Below are 24,687 nucleotides of genomic sequence, written 5' to 3' on the forward strand. Positions count from 1 at the left end.
TTAGCCTGTCGACTATAGTTAAATAAGGTCAGCTTAGCCTGTCGACTATAGTTAAATAAGGTCAGCTTAGCCTGTCGACTATAGTTAAATAAGGTCAGCTTAGCCTGTCGACTATAGTTAAATAAGGTCAGCTTAGCCTGTCGACTATAGTTAAATAAGGTCAGCTTAGCCTGTCGACTATAGTTGACAGTGGGGAAAAGGGAACTTGGAATTATGTCAACGGGGAAGACGGAGCACATTTTGATGTCGACTATAGTTGACAACGGTCTGAAAGAGTTAGACAACGTCTGTAGCATGCCAGGAGGAAGGGATATCAAATTTGTTCAAATGAATGACCTTGACCTACATTCAAGGTCACAGGGGTCGAATAGGCTAAAACATTAAAACAATTTCTTCTCAATAACCAAGAGACCAAGGCACTTTAAATTGGGCCTTTGTCATACTTGGACAAAGGACTAAGTTAATAGGGCTAGTGTAACATCATCGTAATATTGATTAATTGTGATGTTTTATTTCACGAAACATGTAACTTTAAAACTACCCATGCCACCTGAGCAGGAACACACAAAGCCAGTCAACAGCGGATGTCGTAACTGGCACACACTAATAGACAAACTGGAATACGGTACAATTTAAGTACAGGTGATACGGATTGAACTAACAACTGTTTTATTTTTGATAAGCGAAATTGAAGTTGTAAAAAACAAATTGGACACATGAAATATTAATTTTATATTTTATTTAACAGGGATTATTTATTAATTTTATTTTTAAAGAAGATTTAGATTCAATCTGGAAACAATCTTTGGTCTTGGTCCTTGCAATAGATAGTATAAGAATTTCTGTTTTCGTTATCTCTTTTGTTTCTGCAGCATGGCAGAACCAAATCAACTTGTTGGTGCTGACATAGAAATTGTTAAAAACAAAAAGTGAAAATCAAATATATGGAAACATTTCGGACTTAAACGTGTCATTGGGAACAATAATCGAAAAAGAAACAGTTTGCAGAGTCTGTTATGCTACAGTTAAGCACTGTCGGGGAATCAGCAACTTGACTAACCCGAACTCGTTGACATGATGATTTTTTTGCAGAAAAATATAATTTAGTGAATAGTGAATACCTATTGTGTGTGAGCAGACTGCAGTTAGCAGTTGTACTAGTCAAAGTTTGATTTTGAGCAGAATTTTGTTATTTTTATTAGGTCACCTGAGACGAAATGACCTATTCTAATCACCTTTTGTGTATCTGTAAACAATTCACATTATTAACTTCTTCTCCAAAATGGCTGAAACAAATTTAATGAAATTTGGTATGAAGCTTCTATGGCTAAAGGTCAACCAAAATTGTAAATCATATGGTCCCCAGCCTCCAAGGGCATGAGGGGCTGGGCCAAAAACTTCCAAAGTCTTCTTCTCTACTCTCAGATATGGTGAAATCAAACACTCTTCTTAGATGGAAGGGTCTTAAGAGTGCTTTACCAAAATTGTGAATTTCATGACCCTGTGGTCTCATGTTTGCCCCTGGAGAGGTGGTAAATTTTACTATAGTTTATATAGGAAAATCACATTTTTGACTATTTGTTAGCTCACCTGGTCCGAAGGACCAAGGTGAGCTTATGCCATACCGTGGCGTCCGTCGTCCGTCGTCTGTCGTCCGTCCTCCGTCCGTCCGTCCGTCCGTCAACAATTGACTTCTTCTTCATAACCACTAATCAGAATTTGACCAAATTTATTCAGAAGCATCCCTATGGGTAGGGGACTCAAAATTGTGCAAATGATGGGGCTGACCCCCCAGGGGCCTGAAGGGCGGAGCCAAAAGGGGTCAATTTGGCTATATTGATATAAACAACTTCGTCTCTTAAACCGAGCAAAGGATATTGCTCTTATTTGCCTGGAAGCATCACTATGGGGTGGGGATTCAAAATTGTACAAATGGTGGTGCTGACCCCCTAGGGGCCTGTGGGGCGGGGCCAAAATGGGTCAATATAGCTATATTGATATTACCGACTTCTTCTCTGAAACCGAGCAATGGATATCGCTCATATTTGCCTGGTAGCATTACTTTGGGGTGGGGATTCAAAATTGTACAAATGATGGGGCTGACCCCCAGGGGCCTGAAGGGCGGGGCCAAATGTGTTCAATTGGGCTATATTGATATATACTGATCAGAATTTGACCAAATTTGGTCAGAAGCATCCCTATGAGTAGGGGACTCAAAATTGTACAAATGATGGGGCTGACCCCTCAGGGGCCTGAAGGGCGGGGCCAAAAGGGGTCAATTTGGCTATATTGATATAAACAACTTCTTCTCTGAAACCGAGCAAAGGATATTGCTCCTATTTGCCTGGAAGCATCACTATGGGGTGGGGATTCAAAATTGTACAACTGGTGGTGCTGACCCCCTAGGGACCTGAGAGGCAGGGCCAAAATGGGTCAATATAGCTATATTGATATTACCGACTTCTTCTCTGAAACCGAGCAATGGATATCGCTCATATTTGCCTGGTAGCATTACTTTGGGGTGGGGATTCAAAATTGTACAAATGATTGGGCTGACCCCCAGGGGCCTGAAGGGCGGGGCCAAATGTGTTCAATTGGGCTATATTGATATAAACAACTTCTTCTCTGAAACCGAGCAAAGGATATTGCTCATATTTGCCTGGTAGCAACAATATGGGATGGGGATTCAAAATTGTACAAATGGTGTGGCTGACCCCTTGGGGGCCTGAGGGGCGGGGCCAAGAGGGGTGGGGCCAAGAGGGGTCAATTTGGCTAAATTGATATGAACAACTTCTCCTCTGAAACTAAGCAATATATATTGCTCAATTTTGACTGTGAGAATCCCTTTGGGGTAGGGATTCAAAATTGTACAAATGGTGGGTCTACCTCCCTGGGGGCTGAGGGGCGGGACCAAAAGGGGTCAATTCGGCTAAATTGATATAAACAACTTCTTCTCTGAAACTAAGCAATGGATATCACTCATATTTGCCTGGTAGCAACCCCCTAGGGTAGGGATTCAAAATTGTACAAATGACAGGGCTGACCCCAGGGGACCTAAGAGGCGGGGCCAAAAGGGATTATTTTGGCAGAATTGATATAAACAACTTTTTGTCTGAAACTAAGCAATGGATATCTTTAACTCTTTACGTACTCATTCAAATTTCGCGGTCGCTACCGGAAGTGAATGCTGGGTCGGTCCTTTGTGTATTGGAGCATATGGCTATCACATCAGACGTCGATAAAACGATCTTTTACTGATCTTTTACTGTTGTATAATGCTTAATATAAAATGAAGTTTATCATATGGAACAAGTACTGAGTACGGAAACTCTTTTACCCAATTTTTCCTTTAAAATACGGCGAAATCACCAGGCAGAATCGCGGGAAATGACATTTTGATCGCCACATGTGTCACACGTGTGCAAGAAATCACGCAGCCAAAACATCGTTTTTTTGGTGTGTAAAAATATTTTACGTATTTCTTACTTATTTTGATGATAAACGTTACTCAATTATATATATATTATCGTTTTTAATTGTTTTATTGTGTTTAAAACCGCAACAATCTCGCAGAAAACGAAAGTAAATTTGAGGCCGCCATTTTGTAGCTATGTAAACAACTCGGCATGAACCGGCGGAATTCTTTGAAATAGACAATCTTAACGAATGAATATGCTTCTGGTATGTAAAATATACCATCAATGCAATATTTACATTGCTTTTTATTTCTTAAAAACATCATTTCCGTGTCAATTCCTTCGTATGACTATGCTAAACCAGCAAGTAATATCAACATCTTTCGCGATGTTTTACGACGATTTGAGTCGTCACAAAGGATGGAAGGCATGTTAATTGCGACGTGTGTAGTCGTCATGAAGGATACAGGAGCACGTTTTTGTGACGTCTGTAGTCGTCGTGAGTACGGAAAGAGTTAATATGTGACTGGTAGCATTCCCTTGGGTTAAGGATTCAAAATTGTACAAATGATTGGGCCGACCCCTTGGAGGCTGAGGGGCTGGGCCAAAAGGAGTCAATTTTGCTAAATTGATATGAACAACTTCTCTGAAACAGCTCATATTTGACTATTAGCATCCTATTGGGGTAGGGATTCAAAATTGTATAAAGGAAGGAGCTGACCCCCCAGGGGGCAGAGGGCAGGGTCAAAAGGGGTCAATTGGTCTAAACAAGATCTTCTCTGAAACTAAGCAATGGATATCACTCCGTTTGTGTGGTAGCATCCCTATGGGGTCGCGCCAAAAGTCAATTTCATTTCATGGATTAATGCACCTTTTGGCATTTTTAGTATTAAAATAAAACCAATGTACATCTACCCATATAAAATGCTTATGATATATATTGACATAGCAATACCAGCGACAAATATATCTCATGAAACCAGGTGAGCGATACAGGCCCTCTGGGCCTCTAGTTAGATTTGTATTGCAATTCATTCTAACTTTGTTAAGATTATCAGCAATGGATGACAGCTTTCTGGTTTGCACATGTTGGCCCTGACGGGCCCCTTGGACTGATGAGTGGGGCCAAAAAGGGTCAATTAGATTAACTGAAATATTTTGAAACTGTCAACTGTCAAGACCTCTTGTTAAGCATAGTTTATGGTTCAAATAAAATCAAACAAGCTAACAAATCAATTTTTAAGTCACCAGAGACGAAGCTAGGTCTGTAGCATGCTGGAATGAAGGGCTTCCAAATTTGTTCAAATGGATGACCTTGACCTTCATTCAAGGTCACAAGGGCCAAATATGCTAAAATATATCAAAACACAGGTGACCATTAAGGCCCATGGGCCTCTTGTTTTTATACTGGTATTTTCATTTCCATTATAGTCACATCATAGTACATGTATTATGTAGAGGCTGCTTCCTTGCAATTGCCAACCATAGCATTATAGGCAAATGGCTTCTTGATGATAACGGGTGACACATTGCCACGTGACGGGGCCTTGATGATTATGGGTGATACATTGCCACGTGACTGGGCCTTGATGATTATGGGTGACACATTGCCACGTGACAGGGCCTTGATGATTATGGGTGATACATTGCCACGTGACTGGGCCTTGATGATTATGGGTGACACATTGCCACGTGACAGGGCCTTGATGATTATGGGTGATACATTGCCATGTGACAGGGCCTTGATGATTATGGGTGATACATTGCCATGTGACAGGGCCTTGATGATTATGGGTGATACATTGCCACGTGACAGGGCCTTGATGATTATGGGTGATACATTGCCACGTGACTGGGCCTTGATGATTATGGGTGATACATTGCCATGTGACAGGGCTTTAATGTTTATGGGTGATACATTGCCACGTGACTGGGCCTTGATGATTATGGGTGATACATTGCCATGTGACAGGGCCTTGATGATTATGGGTGATACATTGCCACGTGACAGAGCCTTGATGATTATGGGTGATACATTGCCACGTGACAGAGCCTTGATGATTAACGGTGATACATTGCCATGTGACTGGGCCTTGATGATTATGGGTGATACATTGCCACGTGACAGAGCCTTGATGATGATATATTGCCATGTGACAGAGCCTTGATGATTATGGATGATACATTGCCATGTGCCAGGGCTTTAATGACTATGGGTGATATATTGCCATGTGACAGGGCTTTAATGATAATGGGTGACACATTGCCACGTGACAGGGCCTTGATGATGATACATTGCCACGTGACAGGGCCTTGATGATGATACATTGCCATGTGACAGGGCCTTGATGATTATGGGTGATACATTGCCACGTGACAGGGCCTTGATGATTATGGGTGATACATTGCCACGTGACAGGGCTTTGATGATGATACTTTGCCACGTGACAGGGCCTTGATGACTTTTCAGTGTTCTGGTTACGTTTTAACTTTTTCAGAAAAACCAAACAGTTGATTCTATTGTAAAGTGTACATAACCAGAATAAAATCAGATGGACAAGAAATAAACTTTAATGAGTTGGTGAGGTTAATCTGTTGTAATGAGTTGGTGCGGTTAATCTGTTGTGATGAGTTGGTGAGGTTAATCTGTTGTGATGAGGTGGTGAGGTTAATCTGTTGTGATGAGTTGGTGAGGTTAGTATGTTGTGATGAGTTGGTGAGGTTAATCTGTTGTGATGAGTTGGTGAGGTTAATCTGTTGTGATGAGTTGGTGAGGTTAATCTGTTGTGATGAGTTGGTGAGGTTAGTATGTTGTGATGAGTTGGTGAGGTTAATCTGTTGTGATGAGTTGGTGCGGTTAATCTGTTGTGATGAGTTGGTGAGGTTAGTATGTTGTGATGAGTTGGTGAGGTTAGTATGTTGTGATGAGTTGGTGAGGTTAATCTGTTGTGATGAGTTGGTGAGGTTAATCTGTTGTGATGAGTTGGTGCGGTTAATCTGTTGTGATGAGTTGGTGAGGTTAGTATGTTGTGATGAGTTGGTGAGGTTAGTATGTTGTGATGAGTTGGTGAGGTTAATCTGTTGTGATGAGTTGGTGCGGTTAATATGTTGTGATGAGTTGGTGCGGTTAATCTGTTGTGATGAGTTGGTGAGGTTAATCTGTTGTGATGAGTTGGTGAGGTTAGTATGTTGTGATGAGTTGGTGAGGTTAGTCTGTTGTGATGAGTTGGTGAGGTTAATGTGTTGTAATGAGTTAGTGAGGTTAGTATGTTGTGATGAGGTGGTGAGGTTAATCTGTTGTGATGAGTTGGTGAGGTTAGTATGTTGTGATGAGTTGGTGAGGTTAATCTGTTGTGATGAGTTGGTGAGGTTAATCTGTTGTGATGAGTTGGTGAGGTTAATCTGTTGTGATGAGTTGGTGCGGTTAATCTGTTGTGATGAGTTGGTGAGGTTAGTATGTTGTGATGAGTTGGTGAGGTTAGTATGTTGTGATGAGTTGGTGAGGTTAATCTGTTGTGATGAGTTGGTGAGGTTAATCTGTTGTGATGAGTTGGTGCGGTTAATCTGTTGTGATGAGTTGGTGAGGTTAGTATGTTGTGATGAGTTGGTGAGGTTAGTATGTTGTGATGAGTTGGTGAGGTTAATCTGTTGTGATGAGTTGGTGCGGTTAATCTGTTGTGATGAGTTGGTGCGGTTAATCTGTTGTGATGAGTTGGTGAGGTTAATCTGTTGTGATGAGTTGGTGAGGTTAGTATGTTGTGATGAGTTGGTGAGGTTAGTCTGTTGTGATGAGTTGGTGAGGTTAATGTGTTGTAATGAGTTAGTGAGGTTAGTATGTTGTGATGAGGTGGTGAGGTTAATCTGTTGTGATGAGTTGGTGAGGTTAGTATGTTGTGATGAGGTGGTGAGGTTAGTATGTTGTGATGAGGTGGTGAGGTTAATCTGTTGTGATGAGTTGGTGAGGTTAATCTGTTGTGATGAGTTGGCGAGGTTAATCTGTTGTGATGAGGTGGTGAGGTTAATGTGTTGTAATGAGTTAGTGAGGTTAGTGTGTTGTGATGAGTTGGTGAGGTTAATCTGTTGTGATGAGTTGGCGAGGTTAATCTGTTGTGATGAGTTAGTGAGGTTAATGTGTTGTGATGAGTTGGTGAGGTTAATCTGTTGTGATGAGTTGGCGAGGTTAATCTGTTGTGATGAGTTAGTGAGGTTAATGTGTTGTGATGAGTTAGTGAGGTTAGTGTGTTGTGATGAGTTAGTGAGGTTAATCTGTTGTGATGAGTTGGTGAGGTTAGTATGTTGTGATGAGTTGGTGAGGTTAATCTGTTGTGATGAGTTAGTGAGGTTAATCTGTTGTGATGAGTTGGTGAGGTTAATCTGTTGTGATGAGTTGGTGAGGTTAATCTGTTGTGATGAGTTAGTGAGGTTAATCTGTTGTAATGAGTTGGTGAGGTTAATCTGTTGTGATGAGTTAGTGAGGTTAGTGTGTTGTGATGAGTTAGTGAGGTTAATCTGTTGTGATGAGTTGGTGAGGTTAATCTGTTGTGATGAGTTGGTGAGGTTAATCTGTTGTGATGAGTTGGTGAGGTTAATCTGTTGTGATGAGTTAGTGAGGTTAATCTGTTGTAATGAGTTAGTGAGGTTAATGTGTCTGGTGTGTAGATATCACAGTTAAAATAAGGCACACAACAATAACAGCGTCACTGATCAGTAGTGAAGAGCTTCCACTTAAACTGTTATTCAGCGAGGAAAATTGTTTTGATGTCCTTAGTGTTTCACCGTCGATGTACAATAGCTGTACCATCACTGGCATTTGTCCTTCTTTTGCAGTAGAATCCAACCTACTGGTGTCCATGGACATTAATTTGAGTTTATCTGCTGACACTTGAGAATCTTCTTGTCTGTTTAGAAACATATTATATGTTATATATGTAACAAGTCTAGGTAGGTGTTCACTGGACACACTGGTCAGGAGATAAGGCTGCACCAACTTGGTGTCGGATTTTTGAAATTGTCCTTTGTCATGCTTTGGAATGGTATATGGAATGTTTTCATGCATATGGCTATTTTTACCATGGCTGTTTTGTATGTTTTCAGCAGCATCATGACTCTTCATGTTGTAATATTCTATTTCTGATTGAGTCACAGGCTGGTAAACCCGGTCGGATAACGGTTGTAGAGATGTGATGGGTGGTATCACTTTATGTCTAGAGTTAAGTCCCTTTGTGTCACTTGAATGTTTCCGTGTTGAGGGATCTGATTGGATATTACACATTTTGTTCACGTGGACTATCCATTGTCTTTCGTCGAGTTTTTGCTGGACAATCTCCGTGTTTGTCAGTGTCTCGCAGTTAGTTAGCACTTGGTGGATACAGTGTAACATCTTCTTATATCGTCTGAAATTACGGGAAAATGGGTTAGTAAAGATATTTAATTATTTCAATGACATACAGTCCATACACTGTAAAGGAACATCAAGTTATAACATTCTTTATAGAATAACACCAATTATGATTAGAACCCCGAACTGAAAATAAAGATATCTAGATGTTACTACATATAACACTTAGCTAGTTACTAGAGTATGTGACTTGATACCTTGAAGGATTGGGTTGGAGGAGCTAGTTACTAGAGTATATGACTTGATACCTTGAAGGATTGGGTTGGAGGAGCTATTTACTAGAGTACGTGACTTGAAGGATTGGGTTGGAGGAGCTAGTTACTAGAGTATATGACTTGATACCTTGAAGGATTGGGTTGGAGGAGCTAGTTACTAGAGTATATGACTTGATACCTTGAAGGATTGGGTTGGAGGAGCTAGTTACTAGAGTACGTGACTTGAAGGATTGGGTTGGAGGAGCTAGTTACTAGAGTATGTGACTTGATACCTTGAAGGATTGGGTTGGAGGAGCTAGTTACTAGAGTACGTGACTTGAAGGATTGGGTTGGAGGAGCTAGTTACTAGAGTATATGACTTGATACCTTGAAGGATTGGGTTGGAGGAGCTAGTTACTAGAGTATATGACTTGATACCTTGAAGGATTGGGTTGGAGGAGCTAGTTACTAGAGTATATGACTTGATACCTTGAAGGATTGGGTTGGAGGAGCTAGTTACTAGAGTATGTGACTTGATACCTTGAAGGATTGGGTTGGAGGAGCTAGTTACTAGAGTATGTGACTTGATACCTTGAAGGATTGGGTTAGAGGAGCTAGTTACTAGAGTATATGACTTGATACCTTGAAGGATTGGGTTGGAGGAGCTAGTTACTAGAGTATGTGACTTGATACCTTGAAGGATTGGGTTGGAGGAGCTAGTTACTAGAGTATATGACTTGATACCTTGAAGGATTGGGTTGGAGGAGCTAGTTACTAGAGTATGTGACTTGATACCTTGAAGGATTGGGTTGGAGGAGCTAGTTACTAGAGTATATGACTTGATACCTTGAAGGATTGGGTTGGAGGAGCTAGTTACTAGAGTATATGACTTGATACCTTGAAGGATTGGGTTGGAGGAGCTAGTTACTAGAGTATATGACTTGATACCTTGAAGGATTGGGTTGGAGGAGCTAGTTACTAGAGTATGTGACTTGATACCTTGAAGGATTGGGTTGGAGGAGCTAGTTACTAGAGTATGTGACTTGATACCTTGAAGGATTGGGTTAGAGGAGCTAGTTACTAGAGTATATGACTTGATACCTTGAAGGATTGGGTTGGAGGAGCTAGTTACTAGAGTATATGACTTGATACCTTGAAGGATTGGGTTGGAGGAGCTAGTTACTAGAGTATGTGACTTGATACCTTGAAGGATTGGGTTGGAGGAGCTAGTTACTAGAGTATATGACTTGATACCTTGAAGGATTGGGTTGGAGGAGCTAGTTACTAGAGTATATGACTTGATACCTTGAAGGATTGGGTTGGAGGAGCTAGTTACTAGAGTATATGACTTGATACCTTGAAGGATTGGGTTGGAGGAGCTAGTTACTAGAGTATATGACTTGATACCTTGAAGGATTGGGTTGGAGGAGCTAGTTACTAGAGTATGTGACTTGATACCTTGAAGGATTGGGTTGGAGGAGCTAGTTACTAGAGTATGTGACTTGATACCTTGGGAGCTAGTTACTAGAGTACGTGACTTGAAGGATTGGGTTGGAGGAGCTAGTTACTAGAGTATGTGACTTGATACCTTGAAGGATTGGGTTGGAGGAGCTAGTTACTAGAGTACGTGACTTGAAGGATTGGGTTGGAGGAGCTAGTTACTAGAGTATATGACTTGATACCTTGAAGGATTGGGTTGGAGGAGCTAGTTACTAGAGTATGTGACTTGATACCTTGAAGGATTGGGTTGGAGGAGCTAGTTACTAGAGTATGTGACTTGATACCTTGAAGGATTGGGTTGGAGGAGCTAGTTACTAGAGTATGTGACTTGATACCTTGAAGGATTGGGTTGGAGGAGCTAGTTACTAGAGTATATGACTTGATACCTTGAAGGATTGGGTTGGAGGAGCTAGTTACTAGAGTATGTGACTTGATACCTTGAAGGATTGGGTTGGAGGAGCTAGTTACTAGAGTACGTGACTTGATACCTTGAAGGATTGGGTTGGAGGAGCTAGTTACTAGAGTACGTGACTTGATACCTTGAAGGATTGGGTTGGAGGAGCTAGTTACTAGAGTACGTGACTTGATACCTTGAAGGATTGGGTTGGAGGAGCTAGTTACTAGAGTATGTGACTTGATACCTTGAAGGATTGAGTTGGAGGAGCTAGTTACTAGAGTATGTGACTTGATACCTTGAAGGATTGGGTTGGAGGAGCTAGTTACTAGAGTATATGACTTGATACCTTGAAGGATTGAGTTGGAGGAGCTAGTTACTAGAGTATGTGACTTGATACCTTGAAGGATTGGGTTGGAGGAGCTAGTTACTAGAGTATGTGACTTGATACCTTGAAGGATTGAGTTGGAGGAGCTAGTTACTAGAGTATATGACTTGATACCTTGAAGGATTGAGTTGGAGGAGCTAGTTACTAGAGTATGTGACTTGATACCTTGAAGGATTGGGTTGGAGGAGCTAGTTACTAGAGTATGTGACTTGATACCTTGAAGGATTGAGTTGGAGGAGCTAGTTACTAGAGTATATGACTTGATACCTTGAAGGATTGAGTTGGAGGAGCTAGTTACTAGAGTATATGACTTGATACCTTGAAGGATTGGGTTGGAGGAGCTAGTTACTAGAGTATATGACTTGAAGGATTGGGTTGGAGGAGCTAGTTACTAGAGTATATGACTTGATACCTTGAAGGATTGGGTTGGAGGAGCTAGTTACTAGAGTATATGACTTGATACCTTGAAGGATTGGGTTGGAGGAGCTAGTTACTAGAGTATGTGACTTGATACCTTGAAGGATTGGGTTGGAGGAGCTAGTTACTAGAGTATATGACTTGATACCTTGAAGGATTGGGTTGGAGGAGCTAGTTACTAGAGTATGTGACTTGATACCTTGAAGGATTGGGTTGGAGGAGCTAGTTACTAGAGTATGTGACTTGATACCTTGAAGGATTGGGTTGGGGGAGCTAGTTACTAGAGTATATGACTTGATACCTTGAAGGATTGGGTTGGAGGAGCTAGTTACTAGAGTATATGACTTGATACCTTGAAGGATTGGGTTGGAGGAGCTAGTTACTAGAGTATATGACTTGATACCTTGAAGGATTGGGTTGGAGGAGCTAGTTACTAGAGTATATGACTTGATACCTTGAAGGATTGGGTTGGAGGAGCTAGTTACTAGAGTATATGACTTGATACCTTGAAGGATTGGGTTGGAGGAGCTAGTTACTAGAGTATGTGACTTGATACCTTGAAGGATTGGGTTGGAGGAGCTAGTTACTAGAGTATCTGATATTATTTTCAGTCTCCATTGGAGATATTATGTGTCAAGAAATCATATTCTGAGGGTAAGGGCAATCGAACAAGTTGGACAAGAGGAGGTAGCAAACCGTATACAATTAAGGGAGGAATTGTTTTCCAACCCCAGACCAAACCCCAACACTCCAACCCCATATACCGTATTTGACCGAATAAGGGTGCAGCGCGCGGGTAATTGACAGTGGGGGCGCCCTTATTAAGATTAGTTATTCTGAAGTTTTATGAAACAGACTATACCTTATAGCAGAATACCCAAGGCTGTGGAAACGGTAAAATATTCAGTCATAAAAATATTCCAGATGAAGATATCTATTCATTGTCATATATTAAGCTTAAACATCACTTGAATATTCCTGTAAACTTGTAAACCATGCCAGCTGATCTTTAGACCAGAGAACGTGTGTTCCACCATTTCTGTTCAAATGGAACTCTTTTGTGTTCTATGTATAGACACAGGTGATTTCCCAGATCATATCAGACATCGTTTTCTTTGACCTAATAATTGATTTACAATGTCTTTTACTAGCTTTCTGTTCTGAACAAAAAGTTATTTATCAACAAGAATGAAGTCTTTACTTTATCTTCAAATAAAGATGGTAAGTTATTACTTGTATGTGTGTTTAGTTTCGGGTGCTCTTTGCACTCACATGTCATCTGTAGGAATAGACAAAATGTGGTGAAAACGTGTGTTCCAGTTACTTAATTTGCTGAAGAAAATTGAACACATAAAGTAGCAAAACTTTTCACATGAATTATTACTTTTGAACACCATTTTGACACTCAGTCAAAGATTTATTTCCTTGAAAAAAAGTAAATACTGTTTAATTTAAGTAAGATTTGCTTCCCCTTGTCAGTCAAGTCCATATTTAATTTTTAACACAAACTAGGCCGACCGAGCGGATGTTGTATTATATGTGCAGATATTAGTTCAGAATGCTTAGGGATAAAACAGTTTATTGTCTATGATTTTAATAGATGTTTTCTATAATTTATCTTTTCTTAAACGAATGTCTAACTATAAAATAGGATGAATTATATAATCTAAAAATGGGTAATGTTTACAGAATTGTAAAAAGACACTTACTTATTTGACCCCTGTGACCATGAACATGGGTCAAGGTCATTCATATTATCAAGCTTGATAGCCAATTGCTTGAGTATGATATCCACCAAATAGCATGACCTTGAGACACTTTGTTATTGACAAGAAGTTTTTTTAAATATGTTTTACAAAATTACATGTACACAAAGAAAATGGTGGCAAATATCTGCTTGCCTGTTGCCTCCTGTCAGATTTAAATATGATTGTTTACATAAGACAAACATTTATTCCAGAAATACCTTTTGCTTTGCTCATCTTTTTGGCCTAATGGTGATTTAATTACCAACTGACAATGCTATTCTGTTCTGGGAAAAATCTCATAGCAAATTGTGATAATCAGTTATTTACACAAAACTTTTGACATTCAAGGCAAATTTTATTTTTCAAACATGTTGGACCTTTAATATACTAGGTTTATATGTAGGATCTATATATAAATGACACTCAATCAATGCTGGTGTATAGTCATTTTAAATTTCTGAGTGCCAAACATTTGTCATGTTAATTGACATCAAGCACATTCTCTATTAAACCTTGTGCAATACTAGTCCATGACAAGCTTAGAGCCAGTGGCTACGTAATCTGAGTGGTATTGACTTGGTATGGAGCACATTTCATCATTTCTAATTATAGGTTTATCAAGTATTCATCAATTAGCACCTGAATGGTGTTAAGTGTCTGTGAGATAATCTCCTCAGAATATACCTATTAAATTGTACAGTAAGCATCATACCGCTGAGTAACCAATCAAGAAAACATCTTAATTAGTAAACATTGGCTGCCGGTGTCTGACACTCACAGTCCAGATTTTGTTTGTGTTATGTCAAATTGCCAGAGTAAATTAGCCAGTAAAGACTTAAGGGATGGAAGGCTGTCATATCTTTACATGTAATTTCTCATTTGGTTTGAATTGATTTAAAAAGAAATGGGCAAGATAATGTAATATATTTTAATTGTAGTATATAGATAACATGACCTTTTGCTGTATTTTAAGGTTTTTTAGGTATTGCTTCCCCAATATTGACTTAAAAATTAGTTTATAGTCTCTTTAAACAAGTTTTGTTATATAGCAGACATGTTTTCTTCTCATTCCATGCTGTGGGTTAAAGTCTCATACATGTGTATGTGAATATTTCAAGTTAGTGATGTATATATAGAGGTTACACAAGGAGTGATTGTTGGATATGGAATTTATTTCACACTCGTAAGTTATTTTTTTTAAAGTTGCAAAAGACACTCGCTTATTTAATGTATAAGACTGTGAAAATTATTCGAGAAGAAAAAAACAAATTCTTTGGTAAGAAAGTATTCTTGAACATAACATAGAATGATTTAAAATATATTGTTTAACTTGCTAAGAACTGCTGCAGTTGTTGTATCATCCAAAAAATCATTTAGCAAGTGTATAAGGGAACACACTGAAAATGTTTGAAGATCGTTATACATACCTGCAGACATATTTAACAAAGATTTCCTTCACTATAGCATTTTGAGGGTGCGTGGTGGTGTAAATATGGGCCTTCCTGGAGAATGGATTCAAGCACTGTTCTAAATGGCTGTCAAAACTGTCCTGACAACGAGAACCAGTTTGTACATTGTCCTCCCCAATACCATGTTTGTGACGATGGTGAGGAATCCCATATGATAAAACAAAATATCCACATAACAAGTAGAATAACAGTCTGCTTCTCTGCATGGTAAAGCTTGTGTGTAGGATCTGGCTGCTAACACTATATATTGATATGCTCCATGCGCTGGACAAAGTAATAACAGTTTAGGGTATAATATATAGTGTCTCCCAGTCAACACCCACAGTGTGGTGACAGGTCCCTGGGCTAATTTCTACTAGTTAAATGTTTCTGTATCTCAATGGGTATCACTCATATCATCTCCTACAGGTTTATATCCTCACAACATCTGGTTCAAGTTATGCTACACCCCGTTCACTTCTTGGTCCTTATATAGTTCACTGATATGGTTCACTGCTATGCTATGGTTCACATTCCTAGATCGATTTTGTATTCACAAAGTTAGTCCACTTTTTACCTGGTATGTCCAGGAGGTTGGTTTCGGCTGTGGTGAGGATCACCTTCTATAATGAATACCTTTACATTTCCTCAGACAGTTCACACCTGTCAAACCAATCAATTGGTTGCTGTTTAAGGGAAGGTATTTATAATGTTAATAAGTCTATAAATCAGACAGCACCGAGATAATGTGCTGCACCCAAGGTGTGATATCAGGGATTAGACACAGACTGGTGTATACACGTCCTTCTGGTCAAGTGATTAGGACCAGCTCTATCAGTGGGTGTTACCTGACCACGGCTGGACTCCTTGTAGGCCCGGCTCACTCTGGCTGGACTCCCTTGTTGTAGGCCCGGCTCACTCTGGCTGGACTCCCTTGTTGTAGGCCCGGCTCACTCTGGCTGGACTCCCTTGTTGTAGGCCCAGCTCACTCTGGCTGGACTCCCTTGTTGTAGGCCCGACTCACTCTGGCTGGACTCCCTTGTTGTAGGCCCGGCTCACTCTGGCTGGACTCCCTTGTTGTAGGCCCGGCTCACTCTGGCTGGACTCCCTTGTTGTAGGCCCGGCTCACTCTGGCTGGACTCCTTGTTGTAGGCCCGGCTCACTCTGGCTGGACTCCCTTGTTGTAGGTCCAGGCTCACTCTGGCTGGACTCCTTGTTGTAGGTCCGGCTCACTCTGGCTGGACTCCTTGTTGTAGGCCCGGCTCACTCTGGCTGGACTCCCTTGTTGTAGGCCCGGCTCACTCTGGCTGGACTCCCTTGTTGTAGGCCCGGCTCACTCTGGCTGGACTCCTTGTTGTAGGCCCGGCTCACTCTGGCTGGACTCCTTGTTGTAGGCCCGGCTCACTCTGGCTGGACTCCTTGTTGTAGGCCCGGCTCACTCTGGCTGGACTCCTTGTTGTAGGCCCGGCTCACTCTGGCTGGACTCCTTGTTGTAGGCCCGGCTCACTCTGGCTGGACTCCTTGTTGTAGGTCCGACTCACTCTGGCTGGACTCCTTGTTGTAGGTCCGACTCACTCTGGCTGGACTCCCTTGTTGTAGGCTCGACTCACTCTGGCTGGACTCCTTGTTGTAGGCCCGGCTCACTCTGGCTGGACTCCTTGTTGTAGGCCCGGCTCACTCTGGCTGGACTCCTTGTTGTAGGCCCGGCTCACTCTGGCTGGACTCCTTGTTGTAGGTCCGGCTCACTCTGGCTGGACTCCTTGTTGTAGGCCCGGCTCACTCTGGCTGGACTCCTTGTTGTAGGCCCGGCTCACTCTGGCTGGACTCCTTGTTGTAGGTCCAGGCTCACTCTGGCTGGACTCCTTGTTGTAGGTCCGGCTCACTCTGGCTGGACTCCTTGTTGTAGGTCCGGCTCACTCTGGCTGGACTCCCTTGTTGTAGGTCCGGCTCACTCTGGCTGGACTCCCTTGTTGTAGGTCCGGCTCACTCTGGCTGGACTCCCTTGTTGTAGGCTCGGCTCACTCTGGCTGGACTCCCTTGTTGTAGGCCCGGCTCACTCTGGCTGGACTCCCTTGTTGTAGGCCCGGCTCACTCTGGCTGGACTCCTTGTTGTAGGTCCGGCTCACTCTGGCTGGACTCCTTGTTGTAGGTCCGGCTCACTCTGGCTGGACTCCTTGTTGTAGGCCCGGCTCACTCTGGCTGGACTCCTTGTTGTAGGCTCGACTCACTCTGGCTGGACTCCTTGTTGTAGGTCCGGCTCACTCTGGCTGGACTCCTTGTTGTAGGTCCGGCTCACTCTGGCTGGACTCCCTTGTTGTAGGCCCGGCTCACTCTGGCTGGACTCCCTTATTGTAGGTCCGGCTCACTCTGGCTGGACTCCTTGTTGTAGGCTCGACTCACTCTGGCTGGACTCCTTGTTGTAGGCTCGACTCACTCTGGCTGGACTCCCTTGTTGTAGGTCCGGCTCACTCTGGCTGGACTCCTTGTTGTAGGTCCAGCTCACTCTGGCTGGACTCCCTTGTTGTAGGCCCGGCTCACTCTGGCTGGACTCCCTTGTTGTAGGTCCGGCTCACTCTGGCTGGACTCCCTTGTTGTAGGCTCGACTCACTCTGGCTGGACTCCTTGTTGTAGGCCCGGCTCACTCTGGCTGGACTCCTTGTTGTAGGTCCGGCTCACTCTGGCTGGACTCCTTGTTGTAGGTCCGGCTCACTCTGGCTGGACTCCCTTGTTGTAGGCTCGACTCACTCTGGCTGGACTCCTTGTTGTAGGCCCGGCTCACTCTGGCTGGACTCCTTGTTGTAGGTCCGGCTCACTCTGGCTGGACTCCCTTGTTGTAGGTCCGACTCACTCTGGCTGGACTCCTTGTTGTAGGCCCGGCTCACTCTGGCTGGACTCCTTGTTGTAGGCCCGGCTCACTCTGGCTGGACTCCCTTGTTGTAGGTCCGACTCACTCTGGCTGGACTCCCTTGTTGTAGGTCCGACTCACTCTGGCTGGACTCCCTTGTTGTAGGCTCGACTCACTCTGGCTGGACTCCTTGTTGTAGGCCTGGCTCACTCTGGCTGGACTCCCTTGTTGTAGGTCCTGGCTCACTCTGGCTGGACTCCTTGTTGTAGGCCCGGCTCACTCTGGCTGGACTCCTTGTTGTAGGTCCAGGCTCACTCTGGCTGGACTCCTTGTTGTAGGTCCGACTCACTCTGGCTGGACTCCCTTGTTGTAGGCCCGGCTCACTCTGGCTGGACTCCTTGTTGTAGGTCCGACTCACTCTGGCTGGACTCCCTTGTTGTAGGCCCGGCTCACTCTGGCTGGACTCCCTTGTTGTAGGCCCAGCTCACTCTGGCTGGACTCCTTGTTGTAGGTCCGACTCACTCTGGCTGGACTCCCTTGTTGTAGGTCCGGCTCACTCTGGCTGGACTCCCTTATTGTAGGTCCGACTCACTCTGGCTGGACTCCTTGTTGTAGGTCCGACTCACTCTGGCTGGACTCCCTTATTGTAGGTCCGGCTCACTCTGGCTGGACTCCTTGTTGTAGGCCCGGCTCACTCTGGCTGGACTCCCTTGTTGTAGGTCCGGCTCACTCTGGCTGGACTCCCTTGTTGTAGGTCCGGCTCACTCTGGCTGGACTCCTTGTTGTAGGTCCGGCTCACTCTGATGGGAGTAATCATTCAGGCGCTTATTTGGGTGTACCAACCTGTACTCAATCTGTGATTCAAAATACCTTCTGAAATGTTATTTTATTCTCATTTGTCATTTAAGTTAAAATGTATATCTTTAGCCTTGGATTTTGACTGCTGACTTTTGTTATAGCTGTTTTATGAGAAGTACATGTTGTCCCAGTTATTGATTATAATCAATATCTTATTGGAAAGGCAACAGATTCTCTATAATCGATTATGAGATGTCAGCATCGATGATTGTTTTCAAAACGTGAATAACAAGTTCTACCTTCATTTTCACTAAAGAGAGAACAGAAGCTCCATGTCATCTTACTCTTCTACAACTTCTTACCAATCATGCTTTTTAATTATAATTAATTGCAAAATATATATATATATAACTATATATCAATAAAGATTATAACGTAATGAAATGGTATAATAGAAAATAAAGATACAAAACTACTCGGAGTAAAGCTTATGTATAAAATCAAACTGGCCACAAACTCTGCTTCGGAGAAAATAAAAAATCATGATATAAAGTTATTTATCAAAGTCATAATATAAAGCTATTCATCATAGTCATAAAGTTATTCATCATAGTCACAATATAAAGTTATTCATCATAGTCATCATATAAAGTTATGTTTCCCAAAAAAAGTTTGGATTTGAATATTTTGCATTATGGTTGTTTATAGCTTCTATTTGAATCTTGTCCGGAGACCTAACAATCAGATATCAAGTTGATTTAAACATATTTTATTTGCCTTTGATTGGTTCATAATGATAAATAGGATTGGGGCACAAGTACTAAAACTTATTGAGACCCTCTCCTGAACATATATCAAATATTAACAGTGAATCATGGCTGCATATTAGCTATAAATAAATTTGCTCATTTTGTAAATACTTTACAATGAATTACAATTGCAATTACAATTTCAATTGGACCTTGTTATCTCGAGCTCTCCTGATGGCTAGAAATGGGACTGTATCTATGTTTATAATAGACTCAATAATATTTCAGTTGTGTATTCAATTTTTTAAGATTATATGTTACGATGTGATTTCCGAACAGATGATTCTTCCTGCTTCGAAATTATAAGGTCCGACTGTTATTATAACACTGTTGGTAAAGATAAGCAAAGGAGAAAAACAAAAAAGAAAGAAAATAGTTAAAACTGGTTGTTGACAGCTGTTTCAATGCCCAATTTTTAGCACAACATTTTTTACCTGATTGCTGCATGAATTGATTAAAAGTTGTATTTCTTAAGAAAGATGTTAAGGTGCTTAAAACGGTCTGTATCTTTAATGTATTTACATACGTAGTTAAAAATCTCATTATTCAGGTCTTCAGACAGATTTGGGTTTCCCCACAAAAGGTATTTATATCATATAACAAAATGTCTGGAAGATTTAAACTTCTGACATTGTTTAGTAATTGATTTCTAGGTAGTGCATATAATGGGCAAGAATAGAAGAAATGAAAATTGTTTTCAGTATCTCCGCATGAACACGACGGATCGTTAGTTAAATTGGCCCTAAATAGATCATCCTGGAGAATACTGCATTTGTTTCAAAGTCTTGTGTGTAAAATTGTGAGTTTCCTGTCTCCCATAGTGAGAAATTTTTGAGTTAAGATTATATCAGGATTTATTTGATTTTTAAAGGCAACAAGAGAGTTAGTGGTTTTTAATGTGGGGGCAAGGGAATTCCATTGGGATATAGAAGAGGGTATAAACGATTTCCTAAATAATTCGGTCCTACATCTTGGGATTGTAAAGTCGTTCAAGTTTGGAGTGGAATATGTAGATGCTTCAGAGCGCAAGTTTGGTAAAAGATCTCGGAAGATAATTTGGTGTCATATTGTTTTGAATGCGAAATATAGTTGATAGTTTTAATTGTTTACGATGTTCTGATAGTTGTTCCCAACCTGTTTCATAATATAAAGATTGTCTTGATGCATAAACAGGTAAACCTGTGACTATTCGAGCGGCCAATAATTGAATTTTTTCAAGTTTCTCTGAGAGAGCAACCGTCCCAAACTACAGATGCGTATTCTAAAAGAGGACGGATATATGTTTTATAGAGTATTGATAATGAAAATCTGGTCACTGTGTATTTAAGTTTTTTTAGTAAGATTATTTTTTCATGAGCTGATTTGGCAATGCAATCGATGTGGTAAGACCAACTACCATCACTTGAGAAATTGAGCCCTAGGTGTTTATGGTGTTGAATAAATGACAAGCTGACATTTTGAAAAACAATATCTGGTATTTGTGAGTTTCGTCTTTTTGAGAAAAGGATAGCATTTGTTTTTTCAGCATTAAATCTCATCAACCATTTTTTAGACCAATTTTCTAATATTAACATATCATGATTAATAAAGGCTTCAATCTCCTGAGTAGATCGGGATGACTTACTCAGTGAGGTATCGTCAGCGAAAAGTCTACTGACGCTTATCATATTTTCGGCAATATCGTTAACATAAATTAAAAAAGTAAAGGACCCAGCACTGAACCCTGGGGTACCCCAGCTGATATATTTGATAATTTAGAGTAACTTGACTTGTAGATAACTCTTTGTTTTCGGTTTGATAGATAATCTTTTAACCATAATAAAAGATTTCCAGTTATTCCATATTTTTCTAATTTGTGTACTAATCCTTTATGCCAAACCCTGTCAAAAGCTTTAGATAGATCACAAAAAACAATACAACATTCCTCTTGAATATCTATGGCAGAAGCAATATTATGGTAGATCTCCAATAACTGGAAGACAGTTGAGTGATTTGGTAAAAAACCTGACTGATATTTGTAAAATAAATCATTAGATTGAAAAAAGTTATATATATTTTTAAAAACAAGACGCTCAAACACTTTGCTAATGGAGCTTAATAATGAAATTGGTCTGTAGTTTGACACAAGGCTGGGATTGTCTTTTTTATATAAAGGAACAACATTTGCGATTTTCCAGCTATTTGGGAAACAATTTTCAGAAAGTGATCTATTAAATAAAATACACAATGGTTTGCAAATAAATAGTAGAAGCTGTATTCTTTAACACCCTGTTACTAATTTCATCTGGTCTTGTAGCTTTGTTTATATCTAATGTTTTTAATACATCTTCGACCTCTGTTTCATTAACATTTACATTTGTAAGAGAGAAGTTCGAAGTAACTGGTTGTGGTAGGTCAGTATTAGGTTCTTCTATAGTTGATATTGATGCAAAATAAGAGTTAAGAGCATTAACCTTATCTGAATCCGAAAAGGAGGTTGAAGTGCTTCCATCAAAATTTGTATGTTGCAAAGGAGGAATGTCTGATGATAATGTTTTATGAATTAGCTGCTTAAATAGTTTCCAGTACAATTTCTGGTTATTGACAGATGCATCAGAAATTTTTTCATCAATATTGTTATAATAATTTAAGATGGCGTGTTTCTTCATATTACATACTTTATTTCTAGCTGCTTTATACAAGTTGATAAGTGTTGTTGTTTGTGATGTCTGAGCTTTTTTCCTTAGCCTATCTCTTTTCCTGATTTGACGTCTTAGAGCGGAATCAAACCACGGTTTGTCCCTCGGATCTTAGAGCGGAATCAAACCACGGTTTATCCCTCGGATCTTAGAGCGGAATCAAACCACGGTTTGTCCCTCGGATATTAGAGCGGAATCAAACCACGGTTTGTCCCTCGGATCTTAGAGCGGAATCAAACCACGGTTTGTCCCTCGGATAAATAGTGATTTGTTTGTTGGGTATATGTTTTCTAGTTAAATCAACTATAGCTTGAGTAAAGGATGTGCAGGCTAGATCTAAACTAACTGGACTGTTAATGATGTTATTCCAGTCAGTGTTGGCTATTTCGTAGTTTAGTTGTACAAAACCGCATGATTGTATAACCAGATAGTGCTTTTGTATGATAAGGATTTACATTTGTAGTTTACAGGTATGGATGTGTATGTTGCTCTGTGATCACTGATGTGTTGTTCTGTGTTAATAACCCCACTTTCACATGTTGAGAAAGCTAATATAAGCTTACTAGGATAGGATCAATGAGGGTAGATGATGTTTGGGTGACTCTGGTTGGTTCATGAATTAAGTTGGTTAAATTAAAAGATTCACATATGGTTACTAAGGGATTTGATAGAGTTACAGTAGTTAGGTCACAATTTAGATCACCTACAATTATGATGTTATCATTGATCTCAAGTGCTTTTTCAATTGTCCATTCAAAGTTACTCCAAAAACTGACAGGTGCATTTGGTGGACGGTATACATTACCCAGTAATATTTTACGGGTTGGTGTATCAAGTTATCAAGTTATGTTGCAGACTTTGGATAACTTGTTTTCCTTAAAAACTTAAACATTCAGGTTAGGTAGTGAAAGGTAAGATTTATAGCATACCTGCTAGGCTCACTTAAGGTGATGCAAATCTAATTTTCATGCAAGATAGTATATATATATAACACAATATGACATTTGACAGTAGTGTACTATTCTGGCCCACAGCACTAAAGTAATGTAACACAATATGGCTCTGTACATGTGGTACTGCATTATATAGGACTATATGACATTGGACGGATGTATATTGTTCAGCCCTGTGGTACTGTAGTATATATAGAGGATATCTAACAGTGTCTTCAGTAATACCAAATATATTTCACGAGTGGGGCTAATATTTTGATATTTTTCACGAGTGCTGTGCACTCGTGAAAAATATCAAAATATTAGCCCCACTCGTGAAATATATTTGGTATTACTGAAGACACTGTTAGATATCCTCTATATATACTACAGTACCACAGGGCTGAACAATATACATCCGTATTACTGAAGACACTGTTAGATATTCTGTTTATTACATTTTTTATCAACGAAAAACCTACCCCGTATGCTAACTAGGCCTACAGCGAAAATTTGTAAACAAAAAAAGTAGTTCCCCCTGTCTAGGTGCTGACATATATGTCGGGCTTTCTGATTGGTCAATCATTTTGGTATTTTCTAATCATTAATTTGATTGGTCAAATCAGCAAAAGTGATATTTTCACTAGTGAAAAATATATCACTTTTATAGAATGAATAATTTTTGATATTTCACTGGTAAATTTGTAATAAAAGACTATATGACATTGGACGGATGTATATTGTTCAGCCTTGTGGTACTATATTATATAAGACTATGACATTGGACAGATGTATATTGTTCAGCCTTGTGGTAATGTAGTATATAACAATATATGACATTGGACGGATGTATATTGTTCAGCTCGCAGTACTCTTGTTGATGTTTTATCTGCTTCTTTACCTGGCGGGTGAAATGACTAATTTTGTGATCGATGGCTTTAAGAGCTTTTCACTTCCAGTGAACATAGAAATAGGAAATGGTGATTTAGGATTTGTGAGGGACCAAACAGTAGTGATTTCCTCCAATTACTGTGCTCAAAATTACAGCGATGATCAGCTTGAGTTGAAATGGTCAGTAAAGCATTGTAGTAGACCCTGTCAAATTGTCCTCAGGAATGTGTCCAGCTCTCACTGGACATTAATTAGCATAAGTCATTGTGATCCTACCCCATGGGAACTACTTAAAAGCATGGCAGAATTCCTCAGGTATGCGACCTATTGTCCCCCACTGTGTGAAGGGTACAGCTAGGGTCATCTTTATTTCATCTGTTATTTTCTAAAGCATTTATACATGGAACAATAACAATTTCATTCCCCACAGTTTTCTTGTGTGTAAATTCCTGTCAGTAATTTTTGGCTTTCTGTCCCGTTATTACACAGGACAGGTCAGCTATCTTGGAGTAGGCGTGACTGTGTTTAGGTTCCTGTTGCCTTCAATTATGTTTGTGATATAGACCGACAAATACCTTGATGACGGGCATAATGGGGTACTAGAGGAGATGTCTTTGTGACAAAAAACATCATTTAACTCAACAGTCATAGTATTTTCCCAGTGAATCATAATGTTTTCCTAATAGTTCAGGTCAACCACATCAACAGGCAGATTTAACTGTTGTAGGCTATGAACTATGAAGTAGTTATTGATGTTCTCAGGAAAGATTCATTACAGATGATTTGGAATGAAGCACATGAATGTCTAATTAGGTGACAATTTTACACCAA

General features: G+C 40.5%; 2 protein-coding genes across 2 annotated transcripts in view; one reads left to right on the plus strand and one right to left on the minus strand.

Annotated features, from left to right (window-relative positions):
• Positions 1 to 24,687, plus strand: part of LOC117336346 (histone acetyltransferase KAT6B-like) — a 71,499-nt gene that overhangs the window by 15,216 nt on the left and 31,596 nt on the right.
• LOC117336349 lies at positions 7,906 to 15,665 on the minus strand. The gene is made up of 2 exons (XM_033896844.1): positions 14,883 to 15,665; positions 7,906 to 8,809 (listed from the first exon to the last, which is right to left on the minus strand). The coding sequence occupies exons 1-2, from the start codon at positions 15,128 to 15,130 to the stop codon at positions 8,056 to 8,058; spliced, it is 1,002 nt and encodes a 333-aa protein (XP_033752735.1). The 5' UTR covers positions 15,131 to 15,665; the 3' UTR covers positions 7,906 to 8,055.

This window comes from Pecten maximus, chromosome 10, assembly GCF_902652985.1.
Source record: "Pecten maximus chromosome 10, xPecMax1.1, whole genome shotgun sequence".
Lineage (NCBI taxonomy): Eukaryota > Metazoa > Mollusca > Bivalvia > Pectinida > Pectinidae > Pecten > Pecten maximus.